The following is a 27,881-nucleotide window of genomic DNA, read 5'->3' as shown; positions in this document are numbered from 1 at the left end:
ATTTGCTTCAGTTTACATTATAAAAGTCATAAAAAAGTATGTTAAAAAAAATGCTTGTTGTATACTAACAAATATGCGTTTCCGTGAGTAATATATGATATTAAATGCGCACACGCCAACGTGCTTTTCTAATAAATTGATTGGAATGATAAAACTGTCAGTTAGACGGCATGTAGTTCAATGGTAAATCACCGGCCACAAGATGGATGTCATTTGGCTGTCCAGACCCGCGGGTTTTCCCAGTCCCAACCTGTATCCCACGACTAGCATACCAACAAACCACGGTGTTTATACTATCCTGTCCAGACCCGCGGGTTTTCCCAGTCCCAACCTGTATCCCACGACTACCATACCAACAAACCACGGTGTTTATGCTATCCTGTCCAGACCCGCGGGTTTTCCCAGTCCCAACCTGTATCCCACGACTAGCATACCAACAAACCCGGGCGTTTATGCTATCCTGTCCAGACCCGCGGGTTTTCCCAGTCCCAACCTGTATCCCACGACTAGCATACCAACAAACCACGGTGTTTATGCTATCCTGTCCACACCCGCGGGTTTTCCCAGTCCCAACCTGTATCCCACGACTAGCATACCAACAAACCACGGTGTTTATGCTATCCTGTCCACACCCGCGGGTTTTCCCAGTCCCAACCTGTATCCCACGACTAGCATACCAACAAACCACGGTGTTTATACTATCCTGTCCAGACCCGCGGGTTTTCCCAGTCCCAACCTGTATCCCACGACTAGCATACCAACAAACCACGGTGTTTATGCTACCCTGTCCAGACCCGCGGGTTTTCCCAGTCCCAACCTGTATCCCACGACTAGCATACCAACAAACCTCGGTGTTTATGCTATCCTGTCCAGACCCGCGGGTTTTCCCAGTCCCAACCTGTATCCCACGACTAGCACACCAACAAACCACGGTGTTTATGCTATCCTGTCCAGACCCGCGGGTTTTCCCAGTCCCAACCTGTATCCCACGACTAGCATACCAACAAACCACGGTGTTTATGCTATCCTGTCCAGACCCGCGGGTTTTCCCAGTCCCAACCTGTATCCCACGACTAGCATACCAACAAACCACGGTGTTTATGCTATCCTGTCCAGACCCGCGGGTTTTCCCAGTCCCAACCTGTATCCCACGACTAGCATACCAACAAACCACGGTGTTTATGCTATACTGTCCAGACCCGCGGGTTTTCCCAGTCCGAACCTGTATCCCACGACTAGCATACCAACAAACCACGGTGTTTATGCTATCCTGTCCAGACCCGCGGGTTTTCCCAGTCCCAACCTGTATCCCACGACTAGCATACCAACAAATCACGGTGTTTATGCTATCCTGTCCAGACCCGCGGGTTTTCCCAGTCCCAACCTGTATCCCACGACTAGCATACCAACAAACCACGGTGTTTATGCTATCCTGTCTACGGTAAAGTGCATATAAACGGTGCTTTGCTGATATTTGGTAACCATTGTGGCAGAAACGTTTTAGCTCTCTCACTTTCTAGACAAGTTTTTGCAGTAACTCTTATGTTAGACACAAAAAGTAGCCGTAGTGTACCAATTTGTGGAAGAATCTGGGGTTAAAGATCATTGCACATCATGTTCCAGTTTATGTAAACATCAGTGGTGACGGAAACATATATACATGTTTTGGTTCATGGTAGCTCTTCGCCAGTCTTGCCTGATAGTTTCTAAGTTCACACCCCAACATCGGCTCTCATCGAAAATGTGTTCTATAACCTCTCATTGGGGAGATGTGATTGTAATACACAGACTTCTCTCCCACTAATCAGCTAAACACTAACATATAACCAGTAACCCCAAATAGTTCAAATGTGTGTCCAGGATAGTGTGTTTGAACCTCAGTTAGGTACAGGCACAGAAATCTATTTGAAAAAGGAATAAAGTTGTTCTGTTGATGACCAGTGTCTGTTCTTATGTTGTCTGTAATCCATCTGCACTTAAAGGGACATTCCTGAGTTTGCTGCAATTTTAAAGATGCTATCGACTAACAGAGATTTAAAAAAAATTGTAATTACATATCAAATATATTTTTCTGCATAAAATGTTAGTGGCTGTATATCAAACGTGTTTCTGATCGTTCTAATATTTGTACTAAGTTAAATTTCATTTTATTTCCTAAAATATACAAAATAAACAAAATCCAGTTTAAGCTTCTTACAAATATTAAGACAACCAGAAACACATTGAATATACAAACACTGATATTCTAAACAAGAAAATATATTTAATATGTAAGTTTAATCGTAGACGTATTTTATTTGTCGGAAACATCTTACAATGCAGCAAACTCAGGAATGTCCCTTTAAAGATGCACGGTTCTCCGGTACAACGCTGTTTGGGTTTACTTTCTAAACTGTAGGTTCTTGTTTGAAATAGTAATTTGTTCACATCTGGTCATGTGGAATTTATTTTGTGAATGTATAGTCACCTGGAAATTCACTTGGATTCCATCCTGAAGTTTATCTAATCGTGTCTGGACACTAGTAAATGTTCATAATAAACCATTTTCGAAGTGTTCTCAATTGCAACACGTTCTGCTGATTCACTATAATGTTTTTAAAAGGTACACAACCCCCTCCCCCGAAACCCCCCACCCCAAAACCACTCAGTGTTATGAAGATTCTGGTGTGCGCCAACCGGTCACACCAAACCATTGTCCTGAGCTCCTGTAGACATTTACGAGAACTCAGAACACACCGGATGTACAGAAATTAATGTTGCAATAAACACATTTATGAAAACACCAGTGATGACGGCAAGTGTTTATACCAATATATACGAGTATATGCTTTGGTTGACAGTGGCTCTTCACCAGCCTTGGCTACTAGATACAGGGTTCACATCACAGCATCGGCTCTGAAATCCATGGATACTTTTAGACATAGTCATAAACATAGTGTGTTTCCAGAAACCTGCACCACAACCCATGGCGGTGCGACTGCAAACTCATATCTGTGTGTTGTGCTTTCAGAAACCTGCACCACAACCCATGGCGGTGCGACTGCAAACTCATCTGGCTGGTCAAGTGGCTGCAGCAGCAGGCCTGGGGGCCGGGGGCCAAGTCGCCCGAGTGTCACTGGCTTCCTTCCGGGCCTCCCCGGCGCCTCCAGCTCCACCAAATGGACATCTGCGAGATGAAGTGTCCCTTACATCAAGGTGAGAACTGGCGACGACGTGCTGTGGGTTAAATGTTAGCTTCTCTATGTTACTAAGATATTTAAACAGTTACATGTAGATTATATATGTGTCTCGTGTCAGTAGGATAAAAAGGTACATTTTATATGTGCTACGGGGGTGGGGGTGGATGGCGGGTGGCGGAACGTAACCCAGTGGTAAAGTGCTCGCTTGATGCGCTTTTGGTCTGGGATCGATCCCCGTCAGTGGGGCTATTTCTCGCTCCAGCCAGTGCACCACGACTGGTATATCAAATGGCCTGTCTGTGGGATGGTGCATATAAACGAACCTTTGCTACGAATTGAAAAATGTAGAGGGTTTCCGACAGTCGATGATTAATAAGTCAGTGTGCTCTAGTGGTGTCATTAAACAAAACAAAATTTTATATAGGTGTCACGTGTTAATAAGATATTTAAAATAGTTCCTATATGTGTCATGTGTCAGTAGGGTATTTAAACTGTGTCACGTGTCAGTTTTACACAGGTTATACATGTGTCACATGTTGATAATCTATATAAAACAGCTGACAGGTGTGGTTGCGAAACCCTGTCTATTTTGCACTTACGTTTTGGAACATGGGTGTACCGCGGAACACGTGACCGGTGTACATCAGTATCTGCACCGTCTATAAGGACATGTATGCATACGTAGTATCAGGAACAGAAAACAAAACATGAAAAATAAAAATAAAATAAGAACAGAACAAAAAAATCTGAGGTATAAATCTTCCCAGTTTTGAAGTGAAAATGAATGAGGACATACAAATATCGTATAATGGGATAATGGTATAATGTATTATTTGTTGATGCCAATTAGAACTAGTTCTAGTGGCAGTCTTTATTTGATGTTGGGTAATTTTGCATTAATTTCGATGGTAAATGGCATCTCGGTAATGGCACATATTAGTTAGCCTCATATATTATATAATTTACATCCATATTTACTCTGTAAGAGCGATGGGTATTTTATTTATGTCTAATATGTTATAAAGTTATAGTTTGTTTTTGTTTAAGGACACGAACACATTGATTTATTAATCCATTAGTTGTCAAAGATTTGTTAATTTTGACATACAGTCTTAGAGAGAAAACCCATTATATTTTTCCATTAGTAGGAAGGTATATTTTAAATGCACCATCCCATAGACATGATACCATATTCCACATTTGCTATACCAGTCGTGGTGCACTGGCTGAGACAACAAACAGACAAAACAAAGAAAAGAAAAAAAAAGGAGAAAGAATGGACAATAACAATAATTGGTTTTTCACGTGAACGTTTCCACAAACTGAACAACAGATCTTAGGCCCTTGACGTGCCAGTCATGGGCCACTGGTTATCTCGGGTAAAAACCCGACAGGCCACCAATGGTGATCATATTCACGATCCACCACATCTGAGAGGAGCGCTCTACCACTGGTTATCTCGGGGGGAAACCCGACAGGCCACCAATGGTGATCATATTCACGATCCACCACATCTGAGAGGAGCGCTCTGCCACTGGTTATCTCGGGTAAAAACACGACAGGCCACCATTGGTGATCATATTCACGATCCACCACATCTGAGATGAGCGCTCTACCACTGGGCCACATCTCGCACTATCACGTTACACAGACCTGTCACGAAAAAATAATGACGTATTGCACGTTTAATCATATGACACGATAATGATTTTTTTTTTCTCCAAGAAGTATAAAATTGATATTTGACGTAATCTAATTCTTTAATGCAACAGTCGTAGCTTCTTTCGTGTTAATTAGTCGAATTCAGTAATGTAATTAGAGTGCTGTTATGAAAAATGAAACGAATAATGGATGTTTGATGTATGTGTTTGGGTAAAATAACGGAACAATAAGTGTTGCACTGTATTTTAAATACCACTCATAACAGCAATAATGAGATTTAAATGTCAAAACAAGCAAATGGACTTTAAACGGAAACTGTGGGGTTTTTTTTACAGGCCAGTAGAGTGCATATTTGAAGTGGGGGATGGAAAGGGGGAGGGGGCATGCTATTTATGGGTGCGAGGTGAGCCTTTGGCCTATATCTCAAGAAACTGTGTTATTTGCATTGTCACAAATCCGATTGTCCTATCATAAGTAATCAAATTCAATAGACAGGGGTAAAATAAGTAACATATGTGATTAAAACTCTAACATGCAGCGTATGAATCACAATAAACGCCACGGATATAAATACTACCACCGCTCACCCTTAAAGTGAATCAGAACAATATGGGGGTGAAGATGTTCATTTCTGAGATAATGTGTAGCGTCTGTGACTACCCTAGTTCCGCACAAAATGTGAGTACTTTTTTACAGGTACCCCATACATGTTTCAAGCACAAGGCTACTTGACACAGTAGTACTAGATGAAATAAAATTGCATACATTTGTTTTTGCTCAGATGAAACTATTATTTTATAACCAAGACACACACATTTATCAAGTGGTGTTCACTTCTCTATCAAAAGTTGGGTGCACCTCGAACTTTGACCCAGCCGGAAGTTATTTGGCTTAGTACTACCTATAGCTATTAATGCAACATACACACTAAAGGTATAAATCCTACAACCCATCATCCTTAAAGCAAATCACAAAACAATAGTTTCAAATATAACGGAAAGCATCTTTGACAAGCCTAGTTCAGCACACAAAAATGCCATCCTAATGTTAGTAGGACTCCGCAAATGTTTGAAGAATAATCTTCTTCTTCTTTGCGTTCGCTGACTACACTTCTAAATTTGTTCATACGACGAAGAGCATCGTCCTCTCTAGGTCCTTCTTGTTGTTATAGAGCTTGGTAGCAAGAGATTCTTTGTGAGGCCAGATCTCCTCCCTGATCTTCTGCTGCTGCGGACTTCTATGGAGGATGTGTTCTGTTGTCTGGTCTTCTTGACCGCATGTGCATATAGGCGAGGAGGCAAGGCGGAACTTCCTGTGCATGTGTGAGTTCAGCCTGTTATGTCCAGTGCGGAGACGAAAGAGTGTGACCTGCTGCTGTCTAGTTAGGAGATGGTAGCTGTCTTTGTTTTTTGGTGATCTCATGATTGCTTTTATGATGGGGGTTTTTCTCTTGGAATTCGATGTTGTTGCACTGCTGTTCTTTGCTTGCTCCTTTTTATCCAACGTGTCAGCTTTCTCATTTCCTAGGATACCACAATGGGCTGGTATCCATTGAAGGACCACCTGTCTGGTTTTGGTGATTTGTTGGAGCTTAGTGGACAGGTTTCGAAGTTTGTCAGTTTCGATGGCTTCCAAGACAGATAGTGCGTCAGTGAGGAATACAACTTGCTGGCAGTCTTCTGTGCAGTGCTGAATGATGGAGGCAGCTTGGATGAGCGCTTCAGTCTCTGCTCGATAGTTGGTGCAGTGCAATCCAGTGGCTACACTTGTTTCAAGGTTATCGCCGCATGGAAAGTCTATGTGGATTCCAGCACCTCCATTGGACACTGCACTGGTTGCTGATCCATCTGTGTACACATGTATCCATGCTTCTGATGGGTATTTCTCAGCTATTGTTGCAAGGGCAAGAGATCTCTTTACAAGGTTGTCCTTTACAAGACTTGGGATAGTTTTTTTTAACTTGGATGTCTGGTGTCGTTATGGCCCATGGTTTAGCTGTGTCCTTCGAGTTAAAGGAGAGTGTTCCACTGGGTAAGGCGGTTCTGTGTTGTCTGAGAAGCCTTCTATATTCATGCACAAAACTGCTGCGCTTGAGCCGGTTTGTTGTGTTGTTGTTTAGCCTTTGTCTCATTGTATGGTCTGTCACACTAGTGACCTTTTCAGCGTGGATCATCATCTTTGCTTCTCGCCTTTTGTTGAGAGGCTGTATGTGAGTAAGCTGTTCTATGTCTTTGATTGGTGTCGACACCATTGCTCCTGTTATGATACGGAGAACTTGGTTCTAGACTTTGTAAAGTGCCTGCTGGTTTGTTTTAGCTATTGTTGACCATGCTGTGGAAACGTATTCGAGGTGAGATCTTATTGTTACTTGGTATACTGTTTTTAGTATTTTTTCGTTGGCTCCCCATGTGGTTCCAGCAAGTATTCTGAGAATACATAGTTTTTGTCTGGCCTTTGTTTCTACTTGTGGTTTCCAGTTTTGTCGTTTGTCGAAGATGACACCGAAATATGTTGGTTGTTCAGCTTCAGGCAGAGGAATTTCGTCGAGTGTGACGCTCCATGCTTTCTTCTTGGTTGACAGTGTGAAGAGGGTGGCTGAGGTCTTTTCCTTATTGATTTAGACACACCATTCTTCAGCCCATTTTTCCAAATTGTTGACAGCTAGTTGCATTCTATATGTAGCAGTCGTGGTATGTTCTTCTGCGCATCACATTGCTGTGTCATCTGCAAACATAGCCACTTTGATTCCCTTAGGAAGTTCCGATGTTAGGTCATTGAAGTATATTAGGAAGAGGGTTGGTGAGGGGACTCCTCCTTGTGGAACACCGTGTCGAAGCAGCAATCTGTTGCTTTTACATCCATCTACTGTCACCCTGGCTGTGCGATTGTGTAGATAGGACTTGATCCAGTGTAGCATGTGGCCAGCTACTCCGTGTCTCTGCAATTTGAGAATAAGACCGTCTGTTCAGACTTTATCAAAGGCTTTCTGGATGCCAACCCAAGTAGTGAGAACCAGTTTCTTTTGTTGGAATGCATCTTCAATTTCTTGTGAGATATTTGTGACCTTGTCTTCAGTGCTGCGAAAATGATGGAAACCTGCTTGTTCTGGAATGAGAAGGTTCTCTGTTTCAAGGTACCATTGGAGCCTATCGTTGATAATTCTGTTCATGGTCTTTGCAACGCAGTTGGTGAGACTGATTGGGCGGTAGCTCACAGATGTTTTCTTATCTTTTCCTTTTTTGAGGATGGAGATCATGATAGCATCTCTCCATATTTGTGGAAGCTCCCCTCTTTCCCAGCTAAGGTTGAATATCTCCAGCAGTTTTTTTTTATTGCAGCAGTTCCAAGGTGGGTGAGCATTTCGTTGGAAATACCATCTGGTCCTGGCGACTTTCTAGGTTTTAATTTCCTTATTGCAGCAGTTCCAAGGTGGGTGAGCATCTCGTTGGAAATACCATCTGGTCCTGGCGACTTTCTAGGTTTTAATTTCCTTATTGCAGCAGTTCCAAGGTGGGTGAGCATCTCGTTGGAAATACCATCTGGTCCTGGCGACTTTCTAGGTTTTAATTTCCTTATTGCAGCAGTTCCAAGGTGGGTGAGCATCTCGTTGGAAATACCATCTGGTCCTGGCGACTTTCTAGGTTTTAATTTCCTTATTGCAGCAGTTCCAAGGTGGGTGAGCATCTCGTTGGAAATACCATCTGGTCCTGGCGACTTTCTAGGTTTTAATTTCCTTATTGCAGCAGTTCCAAGGTGGGTGAGCATCTCGTTGGAAATACCATCTGGTCCTGGCGACTTTCTAGGTTTTAATTTCCTTATTGCAGCAGTTCCAAGGTGGGTGAGCATCTCGTTGGAAATACCATCTGGTCCTGGCGACTTTCTAGGTTTTAATTTCCTTATTGCAGCAGTTCCAAGGTGGGTGAGCATCTCGTTGGAAATACCATCTGGTCCTGGCGACTTTCTAGGTTTTAATTTCCTTATTGCAGCAGTTCCAAGGTGGGTGAGCATCTCGTTGGAAATACCATCTGGTCCTGGCGACTTTCTAGGTTTTAATTTCCTTATTGCAGCAGTTCCAAGGTGGGTGAGCATCTCGTTGGAAATACCATCTGGTCCTGGCGACTTTCTAGGTTTTAATTTCCTTATTGCAGCAGTTCCAAGGTGGGTGAGCATCTCGTTGGAAATACCATCTGGTCCTGGCGACTTTCTAGGTTTTAATTTCCTTATTGCAGCAGTTCCAAGGTGGGTGAGCATCTCGTTGGAAATACCATCTGGTCCTGGCGACTTTCTAGGTTTTAATTTCCTTATTGCAGCAGTTCCAAGGTGGGTGAGCATCTCGTTGGAAATACCATCTGGTCCTGGCGACTTTCTAGGTTTTAATTTCCTTATTGCAGCAGTTCCAAGGTGGGTGAGCATCTCGTTGGAAATACCATCTGGTCCTGGAGACTTTCTAGGTTTTAATTTCCTTATTACAGCAGTTCCAAGGTGGGTGAGCATCTCGTTGGAAATACCATCTGGTCCTGGCGACTTTCTATGTTTTAATTTCCTTATTGCAGCAATTCCAAGGTGGGTGAGCATCTCGTTGGAAATACCATCTGGTCCTGGCGACTTTCTATGTTTTAATTTCCTTATTGCAGCAGTTCCAAGGTGGGTGAGCATCTCGTTGGAAATACCATCTGGTCCTGGCGACTTTCTAGGTTTTAATTTCCTTATTGCAGCAGTTCCAAGGTGGGTGAGCATCTCGTTGGAAATACCATCTGGTCCTGGCGACTTTCTAGGTTTTAATTTCCTTATTGCAGCAGTTCCAAGGTGGGTGAGCATCTCGTTGGAAATACCATCTGGTCCTGGCGACTTTCTAGGTTTTAATTTCCTTATTGCAGCAGTTCCAAGGTGGGTGAGCATCTCGTTGGAAATACCATCTGGTCCTGGCGACTTTCTAGGTTTTAATTTCCTTATTGCAGCAGTTCCAAGGTGGGTGAGCATCTCGTTGGAAATACCATCTGGTCCTGGCGACTTTCTAGGTTTTAATTTCCTTATTGCAGCAGTTCCAAGGTGGGTGAGCATCTCGTTGGAAATACCATCTGGTCCTGGCGACTTTCTAGGTTTTAATTTCCTTATTGCAGCAGTTCCAAGGTGGGTGAGCATCTCGTTGGAAATACCATCTGGTCCTGGCGACTTTCTAGGTTTTAATTTCCTTATTGCAGCAGTTCCAAGGTGGGTGAGCATCTCGTTGGAAATACCATCTGGTCCTGGAGACTTTCTAGGTTTTAATTTCCTTATTACAGCAGTTCCAAGGTGGGTGAGCATCTCGTTGGAAATACCATCTGGTCCTGGCGACTTTCTATGTTTTAATTTCCTTATTGCAGCAATTCCAAGGTGGGTGAGCATCTCGTTGGAAATACCATCTGGTCCTGGCGACTTTCTAGGTTTTAATTTCCTTATTGCTCTTTGGAGTTCGCTAAGAGTTAGTGGGATTGTCATAGATTCTGATGGTGTTGTGCCTTTCCGTTGTTTTTGTTCTAGTCTTACTTTTTTCTGTTTTTCTTTGGGGACTGTAATGTTACTCTGTGAGGCGTAGTTTTCAGCAAATGTGTTTGCTGCTTGTTTGCCTGTTTGCATTTCGCCATCCTTTTCTAGAGTAATAGTTGTTCTTGCGGTGTTCTCATCGTTGAGTTGTTTGGTGAGTTTCCACAGTTTTCTACAGTCCTTTTTTAGGTTTAGTGTGGCTATTTTCTCCTTCCATGACCTTCGTCTTGCTAGTATTTTGTGTTGGTGTAGAATAATAATACCTAGTACACTAAAATATCGCCACTAAAAATCCGTCTTTACCCTAAACATGCTCAATTCCTAGTTGAGAATAGCTATCCCAGAGGAACGAGTTCCGAATGTTCGTCAGGTATAATTATAATCATAATCGTAATCCTGACCCTAATCCTAATGCTAAAACTAATGCTAACCCTAATTGTGACACATGTATACATATAATATACTCAAAGGCAAAAGCTATTGTGACATGGATTGTTTGGATTAATAAATTTGTGAATAGATGTAAACCAGATAAAATGTGCATGAAACAGCTCAAACAAATGCAACCAAGCAGTTGTTGCAGCGATTGCATATTTTGTGCAAGAAACATGGAATATTCGGGAGAAATGCTGTCCAATGTTCACCATAAAAGGCCAGACATTCAGTCGCAAATCATTGCCACTCTGTGCAGCCTTCAGAAGTCCCGAAGTAAGAAAAACACCATTAGTGAACTGTTTGATGCAATTGCGTTATGCCACGCCTCAGTGAAAATGACAAATGGCGTCATAGGGATGCTTGAATCTGGGACCTCGCAGCGTGACGTCGCACGCCAGTTTAACGTCCACAGAAACACCATATGGCACTTATGGCAACGACATCAACAAAACAACCAGGTCAGGGACCGTCCGCGTAGCGGCCGACCACCTGTGACCACCCCTCTCAGCTGTACCATCCCTTTCTCCAGCGTTTGGTGGTCTCAATGAGACGACGGTGCCAGGCCTGTATCAAGGCTCAAGGTGGACACACTCGCTACTGAATGTGTGAACTTCGCTCTGGACCTCTCTAGTGATGTGGCTCATTTGTATATGGCAGGTGCGCCCTTTTCATGGACTATTGCTCGTTTCCATACCTTCGGACATTTCTCTTTCCATGTTATAACGTTTCATACACGGCAGTAAAAACTTATCATCAATTATCTTTGTCTTTTGTGTGTCACAATAACTTTTGCCTTTTATTATAGTATAGAACTGGGTTAAATTCGGAACTCTTGCCTTCTCGGATCTCCCTCTCAAACCCCGTGTCTATTGTTCTGTGGTACAGCTGACAAACTATTCGTCTTTAGTGTTACAGAAGGCGAGACGTAGCCCAGTGGTAAAGCACTCGTTTGATGCACTGTCGGTCGTGATTCGATCCCTGTCGTTGGACCCATTGGGCTATTTCTCGTTTCAGCCTGTGCAACACGACTAGTATATAACAGGCCGTGGTATGTGCTATCCTGTCTGTGGAATGGTACATATAAAAGATCCCTTGCTACTAATGGAACAAAAATGTATTGGGTTTCCTCTCTAAGACTATTGACATCCAATAGTCGATACTTAATAAATGAATGTGCTCTAGTGTTGTCTTTACCTTGTTGTTGTTACAGACTGCAGCGTGCACGAGTCTGGAACCTGTCTTTTCTGTCCACTCTTCAGCGAGCCGAGCGTACAGGGCGACAGCTGTCGATGTTTACCGGGCTACGTGAAGACCTCGCCAAACACATGCTCAGGTTTGTTAGCATCTAGCAGGGCTCGAAATTAACAGGGAGCAGGAGGTAATTGCCGCTCAGAACACCCAATATATTCTTTCTGCTAATTAGATTCATGAGCAACCTTTTGCTTTATATTTTAAAGTATTATACATCCATAGAATTTATTATTAATATCAATACCTAGGTTCTAAAACGTCTGCTTCTTAGTTTCTAGCTTTTGTTTCTGGGTTAAGATTTCACAAGCAAAGATTGCTTCCCACTCCGCAAAATGAATTTCAAACCGTGTAAGTTCAGCCAGTCGTTTGTTGCTAAAGCTTGTTTGACTGGTTTTTACGCAACACATTAAACCGAATGGCTACTTCGGGAATCAGTCAGAATAGTATACTCCTGGGTATGGTTATCATCATTATCATGAACACACACACACACACACACGCACACGCACACAGGCACGCACACACACACACATACACACACGCACACACATACATACATACACACGCACACACATACACATACACACATATACACACATACACATACACATACACACACACGCACACACATACACACATATACACACACACACACATACACATACACACACACATACACACACGCACACATACACACACATACACATACACACATACACATACATACACATATATATATACACATACACACACACACACACACACACACACATATATATATAAATATGCAGGCACGAAAACATGTGTAACCCAGTACAGATGTAATCATTAGTACCTATCGCATGGCTTTACTCATGTTCCTTCCACTGCGTCGTATGTGCATGTATATATTTCACAGATCAAATTGCCAGCTAATTATGTTTTATGTGTGCACCAATCGAATCGTGTGTTATATAACTCCACAGCCTGCCCCAATGGAACGTATGGAATGCACGAGCTCAGCTGTCACAAGTGTCCTGAGGGTTCCTTCACCTTCACAAACGGATCTTCCATGTGCGCATGTCTGCCTGGTCGGAGATACCTTGGTAACGGCCATTGTGAACGTAAGTATGCCGTAAACGAAACACGGAGGTAGAATGAACGACTCTGTCATTAGACCCAATTTTCATCCATGATCCACTAAAAGCTACCCCATATCCCCTGTCCTGGACAAAAATGCTTGGTAGCTTTGATTTAGTAAACTAGTCTGGTAGTCCATTTTTTGACAGTGCAAAAGGGGTGGAATCTCCAGGGCTCCGTGGTACAAAGCGATCTTAGCGCTAAGGTCACCGTAAGTGTGCAGTTACGGTGATCTTAGGGCTAAGATCGCTTTGTGGAACGGGCCGCAGTAAAGGACCTCTGACGTGGCTGTCCTATAGACGGGGCATTAGAGATTCATAGAATCAACCACTATATGACAAATTCCCATTCGACTCTTGATTGCGCCCTAACCATGCATAACGGTTTTGTCATTCAGAGTTGGTGTGTGCTCAGGACAGCATACATACGCATTTGACATACGAACGAAACTAAATTAACATTAAATGAATTAAAAACACTTTAAATATGGATTTAAATCAATATTATAACATTATTTCTGGAAGAGGGGTGGGACGTAGCCCATTGGTAAAGCGTTCGCTTGATTCGCGGTCGGTCTGGGATCGATACCCGTCAGTAGGCTCATTGGGCTATTTCTCGTCACAGCAAGTGCACCACGGCTGGTATATCAAAGGCCGTGGTATGTGCTATCCTGTCTGTAGGGTGGTACATATAAAAGATCCCTTGCTACTAATGGAAAAATGTAGCGGGTTTTCTCTTTATGACTTTGTCAAAATGACCAAATGTTTGACATCCACTAGCCGATGATTAATCAATCAATGTGCTCTAGTGGTGTCGTTAAACAAAACAAACTTTCTTTATTTATTTCTGGAACAGATTCAGAACGTAAAAAATATATTTAATATTTTGTAGCACAGCTATTCGCAGCTATCAAATGAAGTTCATATTTTATTTCAGTGTGTCCCAAAAATACGTACAAGTCCAAAATTGGCTTCCACAATTGTCTCACCTGTCCGGAATACTCTGAAGCTGCTACAGGCAGCGTTACCATTGACAACTGCACATGCGAAATAGACCCAGACATGACGAAGTCAACTCTGTACAGACCGGTGTGTCCAAAGCCACCAGGTGCGTTTAGATTCTAGAGTTCCTCAAAGAGATCATTATTTAGACAAAACGTATATTATTATGTTATTATATATTAACATTGAAATAGTCATAATAACGGTCTTGGCGTCTACCGTGATCATTAATGTGTAGAACATGGTTTTAAATAGCATTCATTATTTGTGAAATTTGATCGTATTTCCACACCCCACGTAAAGCCCCCACCCCTCTAAAATTACCGCATACTATAGAATCTGCAAATAATTAAGGTTGTGCTTGTACATTACGCTTGTTACATACGCCTGTACATGGTACATAATATGTGAACGCGTATCAGTTACTAACATATACATTATAAAGAGCAATGATTTTTAACATCAAATAAAGATACAGGCTACGCATTCGATTTTAGTGTTGATTACACAACGGATGGTACCGCCAGTTTATGGGGGGTTTTAAATTTAAAACCTCTTTCATCATTCGTAAACGTAACTGAATCATGCGACGCATTCATCTAGCAATGCAAGTTAAATTCGTAAAATTTCGGGCTTATCTGTCAATCTGTATGGACGAAATTTACATTATTTGTAGCAAAAACTAACATTATCGCTAAGGTTTGACACTAATTGGAAACTTAAAAAAGAGACACGAAAAACCATCACCTCTACTTTGCATGCAAAATGTTTTTCTTTGCAAGAAAATCAAATTAATATAGGCGTGAATCACAAGTGATAAAAACAATCGTCAATTGTTTTAATATTTAAAAAAATCATAACAGAAAACTTCAACAAATATGTTGCTTGATTCAGTTTCTGAAGCCTGCAATTGAATATGATTATACATATAGAAAATGTTTGCTGCTATTGTATTCTTTATAAATAGTTATGTATAATTTGTTCTTTAAATATTTAAAATAATACTTACAAATCCACTTTGCTATTTCCAATTTCATATTATTTTATGCTCCATATGCCTTCTAACATTAATGTAAATTTGTCTTTAAGCTTTTATCGTATTCTTTTTATATGACATTTGACTATTTATTGTGAATTATTTCTCAAATTGAAAACTATGTCAATGTTCATGGGTATGCACTGGACAGATATTTCTAGTTTTCGATAGTCTGTTTTGGTATATAGACATGTATACAATACCTATGTTTTGAATAGATTTGCATGATTTAGAATCTAAAATAAATTGCATTTTAGTTACTCTATAAAAATATTTTAATTCATAATATATGGTTCACACTGTAACTGAAACGGTTGTTAAAAGGTGTACGTATGTATGACATATGATAACAAATATATAAAGGTTTTCGTACAAAACTATTTACCTGTTGTTAGTGAGGTTTATCATGTAAAGGTAAAACACATTATGGGTCTTGTATCTCTGGAGAAGTATATATATAAGTGACCCGCAAACAATTGCAACAAAAGATTTTTTGCTATTTTGGGAGTTTAACCACTTTATTGACCGGTCTCTTTGTGTTCATAAACATACAGTATGAAATACATTTATGAGACGTATGAAATTTCAAAATGAAAACTGTTAGTTTGCTAGGAACATTTTTTTAACAATCAAATATCATCTTAGATGTATGTACATTTGGCCTAACATGGCAATGCTTCGGCCAGAAGCCTATTTTTCTCATTTCAAAACAGGACAGCACATTGTACAGTAGACCACTGATATTGATAACTACAGAATAAATTTTTCATGCATCAATATTTCCGTGTGCGCACAGATTGTAGATACATGTATTATGGTTTATGTTGATTATTTGTTTCATTTCTAAATTTCAGATGTGGTCAGACCCTATAATTCATCTGTGAAATTTGTCCATAAACTGGTGACGACAACCAGATCATTTGAATCTGATATGACACAAGGTACGGTTTCTACATTACTTATGTAAATACTACAATATCAATGCTTTATTTACTTAGTGTGAATCCATCAGTAATCTGATACTGTATTTGACTAGAATGAATTGGTGAACGCAGCAGTCACATCGCTGATTGATCTAGTACATTGATCACGTCGGTATTGATGTTATGTAAGCTGTACTTCTGCCATTATTTAAAGCCACAGTGTCATATGATTATGATAACATAAAATGTAAAAAAAATGTAATTTTTAAAACATGTAAAGCAAATGATTCAAAGCCCCAACCTTGATTTTGCTCCTGTTTCTTAGGACAATAGAAAACCCCCAAACACGGCTATATAAACTATAATAAGCTTCACTGCAACCTTTGTAAGTATTCATTGGTTAAAGACACTTTCCCCGTTATCAGCAGTAACAAACAAACAATAATTAGTGGATGAAATAGTTATTGCTACCATAGTGGCTACCTATTCAAATATAAATGCGGCGGTGAAATTTGAAATAAATAGCTTTAGAAGTAATTAACTGATTGTTAGAGGACATTACACGAACTTCATTTCGTATCACGTTTATGTCCCGAGTGACAATAAAACTTATTTCACGAGGGACATAAACTTGAAACGAAATAGATGTATATCTTTGAAAAAAGAGACCAAACAACAAAACAAAATAAAACAAAACGTTTACCTTTTTTAGAAACCGACTGTGCGAAATAATGTTAGAGAATCAGTGCTTAAGCGTGTTACATCTGATTCGTTCACTACAAAATATAGTTCCAAATTAAAATGTGTAATTTGTTGAACAGTTTGAATGGAAACAAACATTATAAAACAATTTTGGCTCATTATGACTACTTTGTCTTAAAATTTTAACAAATATGATACATGTATATATTTTAACAGATACATGTATATTCCATTCACCTTTGTAAACAAATGACAATGCCAATATCAGTGAGAACTGCCCAATCGTATCACTTAATATCCATTTTTAATAGGTTTAATTATTTAAATTATATTTTTTATTTTTCAAATACCATCAGATGCATTGGTAATTATCAAACGTAAAAACGACGACATTGACATCAACAATTAAAACGTAATAATTAACAAGGGAGGTAACTGAATCATGAATTTGTTCACAAAAATATAAATATGATTTCTATATTTATACTGTAACTAAAATACAGTGAAGATATGACTTTTCACGAAATATAACTTTTTATGGTTTCTGTAGGTCTATATATTTCATAGCTATGTGTATAATACTATTATTTACTGCATCGTGTATCTTCAGGCCAGGTCCTAGGAGCTATCGCTGCCATTGTTAGCTGTGCCATTTTACTGGTCATCGTGGCAATCTACATAAGACGCAGGCGCAATAGATACTTAGGAGTTGAGATGCAGTCAAGGGTAAGCCATCAAGACGTGTATTTCTATCATGTGATGTTATGTTTTATTGTCACACAATTGCTTTGTCTCAAAGATGTAAATGTGATAATCGTCATATGTGGGCCCCCAAAATCACCACTGAGATGACAGATTTCTGATTCTCTGGACAGAACAGTTATGGTTAAAAACATGGATTTGGGATAAAATTCCCCTGCGTGATGGTTAAACATTTAATAAACCTTTCAAAAATAGACTTTTTACTCTTTGCATCGATTTTATGGTTTGGTTGTAAATGTTTTCTTTCTCACTTATAACATTAAAGTTTAGACAGCTTGAATCATGATCTGGGGGCGGAACGAAGCTCAGAGGTAAAGCGCTCGCTTGATGCGCTATGGGTTTGGGATCGATCCCCGTCGGTCGGCCCACTGGGCTATTTCTCGACAACTCGTGTAACAAAGACAGTGACACGTACCATCCTGTCTGTGGGATGGTGCATATAAAAGATCCCTTACTGCTATAATAAAACAAAAAGTAGCCCGTGGCGTGGCTACTGCGGGTTTCCTCTCTGATTATCTCTGTGGCCATTACCCATGTGTCCGACGCCATATAACTGTAATTAAAATGTCTGCCATTGCTGTGTTTCAGGTCATCAAATCATTCAAGATGAGTTCTTCCGATGATTCTCGCTTCTCGGACAGCATAACCGTGCTGTTATCAGAACAGACGACGGAGTGTGACATCAGAATTAAGAAGATACGGCTCGGCCGGCTCATCGGTCGAGGGGCGTTCGGACAGGTGCATGAGGGCTTTGCGTACTGCGACAGCACCTCTGACGTCAGAACTCTGAGGGTGGCCGTTAAACGAATCAAGAGTGAGTAGTCGTACATGTTCGTATTTCACTGATGTTACGTTTGGTTCCATATTTAGTTAAGCAAAGCTATATTTAACTGAGTGTTAATTTTTAATGATGTGTATTCGTATTTAATGACATGTGTTTGTGTATGTATATATATATATATATATATATATATATATCTTACATTTTCAGTGCAATCAAAGTATGTGATAGTTTTCAGATCACATACTTTAAGAATTTGATAACTTAGCAAATTAGATGTAAACTAATCGAGGTCACGGCACTAGGTTTATTGACATTTAATCAAACGTACTAGGGTGACACTCCGAAATTGACGTGTGCATTCATAGTCATCAAATAGAAACATTTCAATAGCAATTTTACACTGAAAGCTTTCCAGCGTTAAGAAAACAAAAAAAACGTTATGCACTAGTTTATTTTGATGTAAGGACATTCAACACGACGTCATTCGAGTTTGACGTCATTTCCATTCAAAAAGATACCGCGCCATATATTCATACGTCATTTGAATATCTAGTAATGGCGGACTAGAATTAAAGTTGCGTGTACACTTTACAAAAAAACACGTTGTATTAAGCTTGAGATTATATGATAAAGAGATTCGCATAATACAATTTTTCTTCTGAATATATGATATTGATGATACCGAAAAACACTCGGGTAATAACCTCTCTCTCTCTCTCTCTCTCTCTCTCTCTCTCTCTCTCTCTCTCTCTCTCTCTCTCTCTCTCTCTCTCTCTCTCTCTCTCTCTCTCTAATAATAATAATAATATATAATATTATTATTATTATTATTATTATTATACGAGCTTGTGTGTCGTACTGAATTTACGAAACGAATGTCAGGATTTTGTATTGCCCGAGCGAGAGCGAGGGTAATACATAAATCCTGACTCGAGTTTAATAATTTCTCACCCCCTTGAAGAATATTCCATAAGCACAATGGCAGACGGCAGAAAACTCCATGTATTTTGCCATATGCAATTTCAGCGAGTCGATATCGGTGGCATCGTTACAGTCTCGTATGTGGAATCTGTGCCACTGTAATGATTTTTTTTCCACGATCTGTGTTTGAACAAAGTGTGAGGACAATCTAACGGTAATTAAAGTTAGGAGAGTAATTTATCGTAGCTGTTAACAATTTGGTTCGGACTGTAATTGTGGTTGTTATTCATAAAAAAAAAACCCAATAGGCTTAGTAATGGATAATAAAGAAATTATTATTATTTTTTTTTTTTTTAACGACACCACTAGAGCGCATTGATTAATTAGCCTAATCGTCGGCTATTGGATGTCAAACATTTGGTAATTTTAACGCGTAGTCATCAGAGGAAACCCGCTACATTTTTCAAATTTTCCAAGGGATCTTTTATATGCACTTTCCCACAGACAGGAAAAACACATATCACAGCCTTTGACCAGCTATGTTGCACTGGTTGGAACGAGAAAATCCCAATCAGTTGAATGGATCCACCGAGGTGGTTCGATCCTGCGGCGCTAACACCTCGGGTGAGAGCTCAACCGACTGAGCTAAATCCGACCCTAAAAACATATTGTTACACTAGCTTGTGTGTCATACTGATTTTACGAAACTCGTGTCAAGATTTATATATTAGCCTCGGTACAAGCTCGTATAATAATCTCTATATATTAGGCCAAACAAAATAAATTTCTGGTCTCTGGTCAACGCGCGCGTCGATTTTGACCCTTGCGCGTTAGCGTTTAAAACAAAATTATTTCTCGCGTTATGACGTCGATTTTTGCCGGGTTTTCTAGGACGTGCATTCTGATTTAAATTTAAATATTCTCCTTATTTTTGTGCAATCCATTCTTTAAAAAAATGGGGGGGGGGGGGGGGGGGGGAGCTGCATCAATTCTGACAAAGAGACCGATTGTTTTTCTTTTTGGCCTTAGAGAGATTTCGTATCAGCGATGTGATTGCGGGTAAGTTTAGGTAACCATGCACATAACTGTTGGTATTAACTGTAATGCCAGTTTCGTAAATCGTTACGATTGTAGCATCTGTAGAGGACATATAACTGGATAATCAATGGCGGGCAACCAGACTAACCGCCAACAACCAACACCCTGATCATTGATCCAACAGCTTGTACATGATACGAACTCCAATAAAGGTGTCACCAACGAGTGGCAGTGATATCAATTGCTCACCGTTCACCATTTGGTCACCGCAACTATTTCTAAGTGGCATGTATTGTTTTAATTTAGTTGCTGAAATGTCCCACCTCGTGGATTAAAACCAACTGAACTGAACTGAACTTTATTTACACTCAGGCCGTAGTCTACGGCATATGAGGATATATATACATACAGCAGTCAATATAATTGTAACAAGATGGTGGGTGTACATAAATGTACATAAATACAATAAATACATATTAATAAATACAAAAAATACGCAGAATATCAGCCAGAGGATTTCAAAGTATTCATAATTAGATTACAAAATATAGAAAGTTTTCTAAGGACACCAGCTTTCTTAGAGTTGAATAATTTATAAAATTTATATATATTTGGTTTAGACAGACAGAAAGATGGTAAGTAACGCTTTCTTTCATTCTTAAAAAACAAACATGTAAATATATAATGAAACTCATCTCCGATATCGTAATTATTACACAATGGACATATTCTAGCTCATTTGAACACTTGTTGACGTAACAGGTCATAAGGTCAATACCTCTCGGTGAACCCAATAGGTTCATGCGCATCACCAACAGAGCGACACGACGGGTATATCAAGTGCTGTGGTATATGATGTCATAACAGTGGAGAAGTGCATATTAAAGGGATTTTTCTGAGTTGTTTTCAACTAATTTAATTTTGTAACGACTAAGATTACATATTACATTATTTTCGTATTTACAATATCAGTGTCTATTCAGTGTGTTTCTGATCGTCCTAATATTTGTAAGTAGCCCTAAGTGGATAAGGTATTCCAATAATATAGTATGTACGAATATATATATATTATGAAATAAAATGAGGTTTGAGCTAGTGCAAATAGTAGAACGACGAGGAACACGTTTAATATAGAGCTAATATTTTATTTAGAAAAAAAATTAATTAATATGTACTTAAAGTCGTTGAAAGGCTTTGTTATTCGACTGAATGCATTACCGTATATCATATTTCCGGGTCCGTATGTTTTAGTCACATGGTCGATACAGACTGCGCCCGATTATTCACCCGACTGGCTGTCAATACATCATGATTAAAGCTGACAAATATCATCTTGTACCGAACGCGCGTTATTATGCCCTCTAGTGACGAGATTTGTCTTCAGATAAGCCGATATGAGAAGATCATTAGGCTCTTAAACTGTCTAACTGATACATAATTCCGTTCAGTGAACGCGATATTGATATAAACACTTGGATATATCATCAGTAAAACTGGTATGACATGGCTTAAAAACACAAAACAACGATAGTCCTACTTCTGGAAAGCACGATTTAGCACTACTTCCAAGACCACAACCGGACAATGAGAATTCCCAAGGAACCATAGCTACAGATATGACAGACCACAAAACAGACGTGTAGCAAACAGGGGTTTTTGGGGTGGTTTTTTGCAGATGTTTAAAGTTTTAAAGAGTGTATTCATGTCTCTTTTCCATTATCGGGGCGGGATTTAGTTCAGTCGGTTGAGTGCTCGCCTGAGGTGCTTGCGTCGCCGGATCGAACCACCTCAGTGGATCCATTCAACTGACTGGTTTTTTTTCTCTCGTTTCAACCCATGCACCACAACAGGTTAAAGGCCATGCTACATATTTGTGTTTTTCTGTCTGTGGGAAGGTGCATGTAAAAGATCCCTTGCTGCTAATGGGAAAATATAGTGAGTTTCCTCTAAGACAATATGTAAAAATTACCAAATGTTTGACATCCAATAGCTGGTAATTAATAAATCAATGTACTCTAGTTGTATCGTTAAACAAAACACACTTTAACTCATAACTCCATACAATTTTTATTTTTATTTTAGTGCTATATTATTGTATTGTTATTGTTGATTTATATTTTAATCTCTACGCATTGTGAGACATGCATAAAGGATTTGTCTGTCTATCTATCCATCCATCCATCCATCCATCCATCTATATATATAGACCTATGACTCTATTTATGTCTGTCTCTCTATATATCAATCTTTCTATCTATCTATCTTATCTATCTATCTATCTATCTATCTATCTATATATATATATATATATATATATATATATATATATATATATATATATATATATATATATATATATGTCTGTCTGTCTGCAACTGATGTGAAAACTTTGGAATGACCGATTTTAACAATTCTTGATTAGTAAATCGGTTGTCGAGGTTGTACACATTTTACACAGGTAAAAAGAATGCATAAATAAACACATTAATGTTAAAAACAATAAAACTAAAACAAAAAGCCAGATAGTTAATTTATTTTGGTTGATTACTGACGGTTTCAAGGTACACACACACACACACACACACACACACACACACACACACACACACACACACACACACACACACACACACACACACACAGTATGTGTAAAGCGATCCTATTGTTCATACGTTGTTCCCCGGTTCACACAGTTTGCGGAGGATGCTTTTTTTTAATTCATACGCCGATTAGATGAACGTAAAAAAGAAATTTGTGCTGGCAAGAAAATGTAAGATATTTTAAAGTCACAGGTCAGGTGAGGTAATGTTTAGTCATGTTCACATACCACTAAGGCTTTGAGCATGTCTGTCCCTGGGCTGATCTTTGGATAGCCACAGACCATAGATTCAACCCGTGAGAATGAAAACTAGATTAATCTACAAACCTGTAACACATCTGGATAAAGTTAAAACATAGTGAAACCAGAGTCGGCGACGTTGAAACTGGGAAATACCCTCAAAAAAGAGACTAGAGCTCGTTTCCATGACCGTTACTTCTCGGAGGTACGTGCGTTTTTTAGAATTATAAAAAATGCATTTCTTGGTATTATAAACACCAGGTTGACCAGAAATACTTAGAATTTTCGGAAATGGATAATGAAAACAATAAAATGCACATAATGTCTATTTTCAATTATCAAAAAACTATTCTAATAATGACAAATATGTCGTAGTGTTTAAAAACTAGGGTTTGTCACTTTAAGAGATTGACATTAGAGGACTTGTCACATATGTATCCCATTCCAAGCACTGGTGCTCCACGACTAGTATATCAAATATCGTGGTAAATGCATTACTGTCTATTAGCCTATTTGTGCGGCAGTATATTTCTTCTCTCACTAAATAACAGGTCGAAATAACCACTTGCTAAATACCAATTAGACGAAATATAAAATATGTGCCGAGGGGTGGTTTTAGCAAGCATCCATTTTCTTCATAAACACTGAATCGTTGGCTTACCTCCCACCCCTCCCCAAGTTGCTCTCGACTCCATCCCACAACAACAAAAACTCAGTCAGCTATTTATTTTACCCTTCAATCAACAGGTGCTTGTCCACACTTCAACTTGTAAATCGCATATCGTCGCTGTTAAACATTTTTTTTTTTTAATAAAATATAGATTTAAAAAATATTCTTCATATATTAACTGTTTAAAACATTATTCATATATTACAATATCATAAATTTAAGATGTTGGTACAATACGACCTATTTTAAAATATTACATTTATTGCAGCTCTCAAATTTCAAATCACAATGTGACAATTTCATACAGATAATAACAAAGCGAATACTCGATAATAATATGAAGAATTTCCTGGAATTAAATATCTCTCCTACCATAGAATGTTTCACCGCCATCAGATAAGTAATACCATTACAACTATATCTCACCTGCCATAGAATGTTTCACCGCCATGGGATAAGTAATACCATTACACCTATATCTCGCCTACCATAGAATGTTTCACCGCCATCGGATAAGTAACACTATTACACCTATATCTCGCCTACCATAGAATGTTTCACCGCTATCGGATAAGTAACACTATTACACCTATATCTCGCCTACCATAGAATGTTTCACTGCCATTGGATAAGTAATACTATTACACCTATATGTCACCTACCATAGAATGTTTCGCCACCATTGGACAAGTAACACTATTACACCTATATGTCGCCTACCATAGAATGTTTCGCCGCCATTGGATAAGTAACACTATTACACCTATATCTCGCCTACCATAGAATGTTTCACTGCCATCCGATAAGTAATACTATTACACCTATATCTCACCTACCATAGAATGTTTCACTGCCATCCGATAAGTAATACTATTACACCTATATCTCACCTACCATAGAATGTTTCACCGCTATCGGATAAGTAACACTATTACACCTATATCTCGCCTACCATAGAATGTTTCACTGCCATTGGATAAGTAATACTATTACACCTATATGTCACCTACCATAGAATGTTTCCCCACCATTGGACAAGTAACACTATTACACCTATATGTCGCCTACCACAGAATGTTTCGCCGCCATTGGATAAGTAACACTATTACACCTATATGTCACCTACCATAGAATGTTTCACCGCCGTCACATAAGTAATACCATTACACCTATATCTCGCCTACCATAGAATGTTTCACCACCATCCGATAAGTAATGCCATTACACCTATATCTCGCCTACCATAGAATGTTTCACCGCCATCAGTTAAGTAATACCATTACACCTATATCTTGCCTACCATAGAATGTTTCACCGCCATTGGATAAATAATACCATTACACCTATATCTCGCCTACCATAGAATGTTTCACTGCCATTGGATAAGTAATACCATTACACCTATATCTCGCCTACCATAGAATGTTTCACCACCATCGGATAAGTAATACCATTACACCTATATCTCGCCTACCATAGAATGTTTCACCACCATCGGATAAGTAATACCATTACACCTATATCTCGCCTACCATAGAATGTTTCACCACCATCGGATAAGTAACACTATTACACCTATATCTCGCCTACCATAGAATGTTTCACTGCCATCCGATAAGTAACACTATTACACCTATATCTCACCTACCATAGAATGTTTCACTGCCATCCGATAAGTAATACTATTACACCTATATCTCACCTACCATAGAATGTTTCACCGCTATCGGATAAGTAACACTATTACACCTATATCTCGCCTACCATAGAATGTTTCACTGCCATTGGATAAGTAATACTATTACACCTATATGTCACCTACCATAGAATGTTTCGCCACCATTGGACAAGTAACACTATTACACCTATATGTCGCCTACCACAGAATGTTTCGCCGCCATTGGATAAGTAACACTATTACACCTATATGTCACCTACCATAGAATGTTTCACCGCCGTCACATAAGTAATACCATTACACCTATATCTCGCCTACCATAGAATGTTTCACCACCATCCGATAAGTAATGCCATTACACCTATATCTCGCCTACCATAGAATGTTTCACCGCCATCAGTTAAGTAATACCATTACACCTATATCTCGCCTACCATAGAATGTTTCACCGCCATTGGATAAATAATACCATTACACCTATATATCGCCTACCATAGAATGTTTCACCGCCATTGGATAAATAATACCATTACACCTATATCTCGCCTACCATAGAATGTTTCACTGCCATTGGATAAGTAATACCATTACACCTATATCTCGCCTACCATAGAATGTTTCACCACCATCCGATAAGTAATGCCATTACACCTATATCTCGCCTACCATAGAATGTTTCACCGCCATTGGATAAATAATACCATTACACCTATATCTCGCCTACCATAGAATGTTTCACCGCCATTGAATAAGTAACACTATTACACCTATATCTCGCCTACCATAGAATGTTTCACCGCCATTGGATAAGTAACACTATTACACCTATATCTCGCCTACCATAGAATGTTTCACCGCCATTGGATAAATAATACCATTACACCTATATCTCGCCTACCATAGAATGTTTCACCGCCATTGGATAAGTAACACTATTACACCTATATCTCGCCTACCATAGAATGTTTCACCGCCATTGGATAAGTAACACTATTACACCTATATCTCGCCTACCATAGAATGTTTCACCGCCATCGGATAAGTAATACTATTACACCTATATGTCACCTACCATAGAATGTTTCACCGCCATTGGATAAGTAATACTATTACACCTATATGTCACCTACCATAGAATGTTTCACCGCCATTGGATAAGTAATACTATTACACCTATATGTCACCTACCATAGAATGTTTCACCGCCATTGGATAAGTAACACTATTACACCTATATCTCGCCTTTTTACTTCTTAAAAACAAGACAGAAATGCCGTTTCAGATTATTTTTGCAACAGCTTTTTGCGGCCACGCTACTGATTGCCGTCGCGATTTTCGAGGGTTTCCTACCTCGGAGCTCCTCGGTTCAAAGTAACTGTGTCAATTACCTGTTGAACACAAGTCCTTGTTCCTTTGATTGATTTGATTTCATATTGGCCGTGACTCACTTGGCCTCAATTAAGCATGCCACCACATGTCACGGTATCACGTTTCACTCTAGTAGTGTATGATTCAATTCGTTCCTACCTCGTTCGAGTCGATCTCTTATCAAATTAAAACATGCGTACAAGAGAAACTACTTTCAGGTGACCTTCTGGGGATTTGTTAATGAGCCAAACAGCGAATTTCCACACTGTAGCCCCAAACTTGACGACGTAAACTCATTTACCTCAACAACTTCTTAGCCGGAGGGTAAATATCACGACACGGCAAAACGTCGCATACTATCCGTTTGTGGCTTTATAACGTTTTAAGGCCACAAAATTCTCACGAAGCGTCCATCAAAATGTTAAATCTCCCCATTGATACAGGGATCGTGGCCCCTGCCGGTATAATATTTTGTCCCCGTAAATACTGATCCGCGGACACTTTTCTACGGCAAAAGAGTCAGGTTACACCGGGACAGCCAAGAAATGGAAGGAAAGAAGGAAATGTTTTATTTAACGACGCACTGAACACATTTTATATACTATTATTTATACTGTTTGTAATTATAACCGTAATTTTTTTTCAGTCAGTTATTAAATTCACGACTAAAAACACTTCCACATACAATTCCAACGAGACACAAATGATTTTCTTTTGTCTTTACCATAATTAAGTACTTTTCTGTGAAATAGACACCAAACACATGTAAATGTTCGCTTGTTACCGTCAAAGTAAAGTTTCGGTGCTCGATTTACGAAGCCTGTTTTGTTTTTTTTAAACTCAAGTGTTAAAGTCTTCTAAGACACGCGTGTAAGACATAAACATGCTTTTTAAATTCGGCGCATGATGTTTTGTGAAACTAACCCCTGTATTAGACTAAGACCAGAAGAAGATAAAGTTGAAGTGGTGCATTTTAAGACATTATAAAAC

General features: G+C 39.3%; 3 protein-coding genes across 3 annotated transcripts in view; 2 read left to right on the top strand and 1 right to left on the bottom strand.

The window, feature by feature from the left end:
- The first annotated feature begins 202 nt into the window (after positions 1 to 202).
- Positions 203 to 3,227, top strand: LOC121368926 (mucin-5AC-like). The gene is made up of 2 exons (XM_041493687.1): positions 203 to 1,386; positions 3,011 to 3,227. The coding sequence occupies exons 1-2, from the start codon at positions 203 to 205 to the stop codon at positions 3,225 to 3,227; spliced, it is 1,401 nt and encodes a 466-aa protein (XP_041349621.1).
- A 2,736-nt stretch (positions 3,228 to 5,963) lies between these two features.
- Positions 5,964 to 7,092, bottom strand: LOC121368925 (ribonuclease H1-like). The gene is made up of 2 exons (XM_041493685.1): positions 6,990 to 7,092; positions 5,964 to 6,730 (listed from the first exon to the last, which is right to left on the bottom strand). Exons 1-2 carry the CDS (start codon positions 7,090 to 7,092, stop codon positions 5,964 to 5,966), a joined length of 870 nt encoding a protein of 289 aa, XP_041349619.1.
- Positions 7,093 to 13,038: 5,946 nt separating this feature from the next.
- LOC121368924 (fibroblast growth factor receptor 4-like) overlaps positions 13,039 to 27,881 on the top strand; it is a 53,030-nt gene continuing 38,187 nt past the window's right edge. Inside the window, exons 1-5 of the mRNA XM_041493684.1 lie at positions 13,039 to 13,153; positions 14,106 to 14,276; positions 16,061 to 16,147; positions 17,442 to 17,557; positions 18,182 to 18,407. Coding sequence (XP_041349618.1) covers positions 13,039 to 13,153; positions 14,106 to 14,276; positions 16,061 to 16,147; positions 17,442 to 17,557; positions 18,182 to 18,407 — 715 coding nt within the window. The remainder of the gene's footprint in view (positions 13,154 to 14,105; positions 14,277 to 16,060; positions 16,148 to 17,441; positions 17,558 to 18,181; positions 18,408 to 27,881) is intronic.

The sequence above is a fragment of the Gigantopelta aegis genome, chromosome 3 (genome assembly GCF_016097555.1).
Source record: "Gigantopelta aegis isolate Gae_Host chromosome 3, Gae_host_genome, whole genome shotgun sequence".
Lineage (NCBI taxonomy): Eukaryota > Metazoa > Mollusca > Gastropoda > Neomphalida > Peltospiridae > Gigantopelta > Gigantopelta aegis.
Note: the sequence above shows the minus strand (reverse complement) of the source record. Positions and strands in the feature narration are given on the sequence as shown.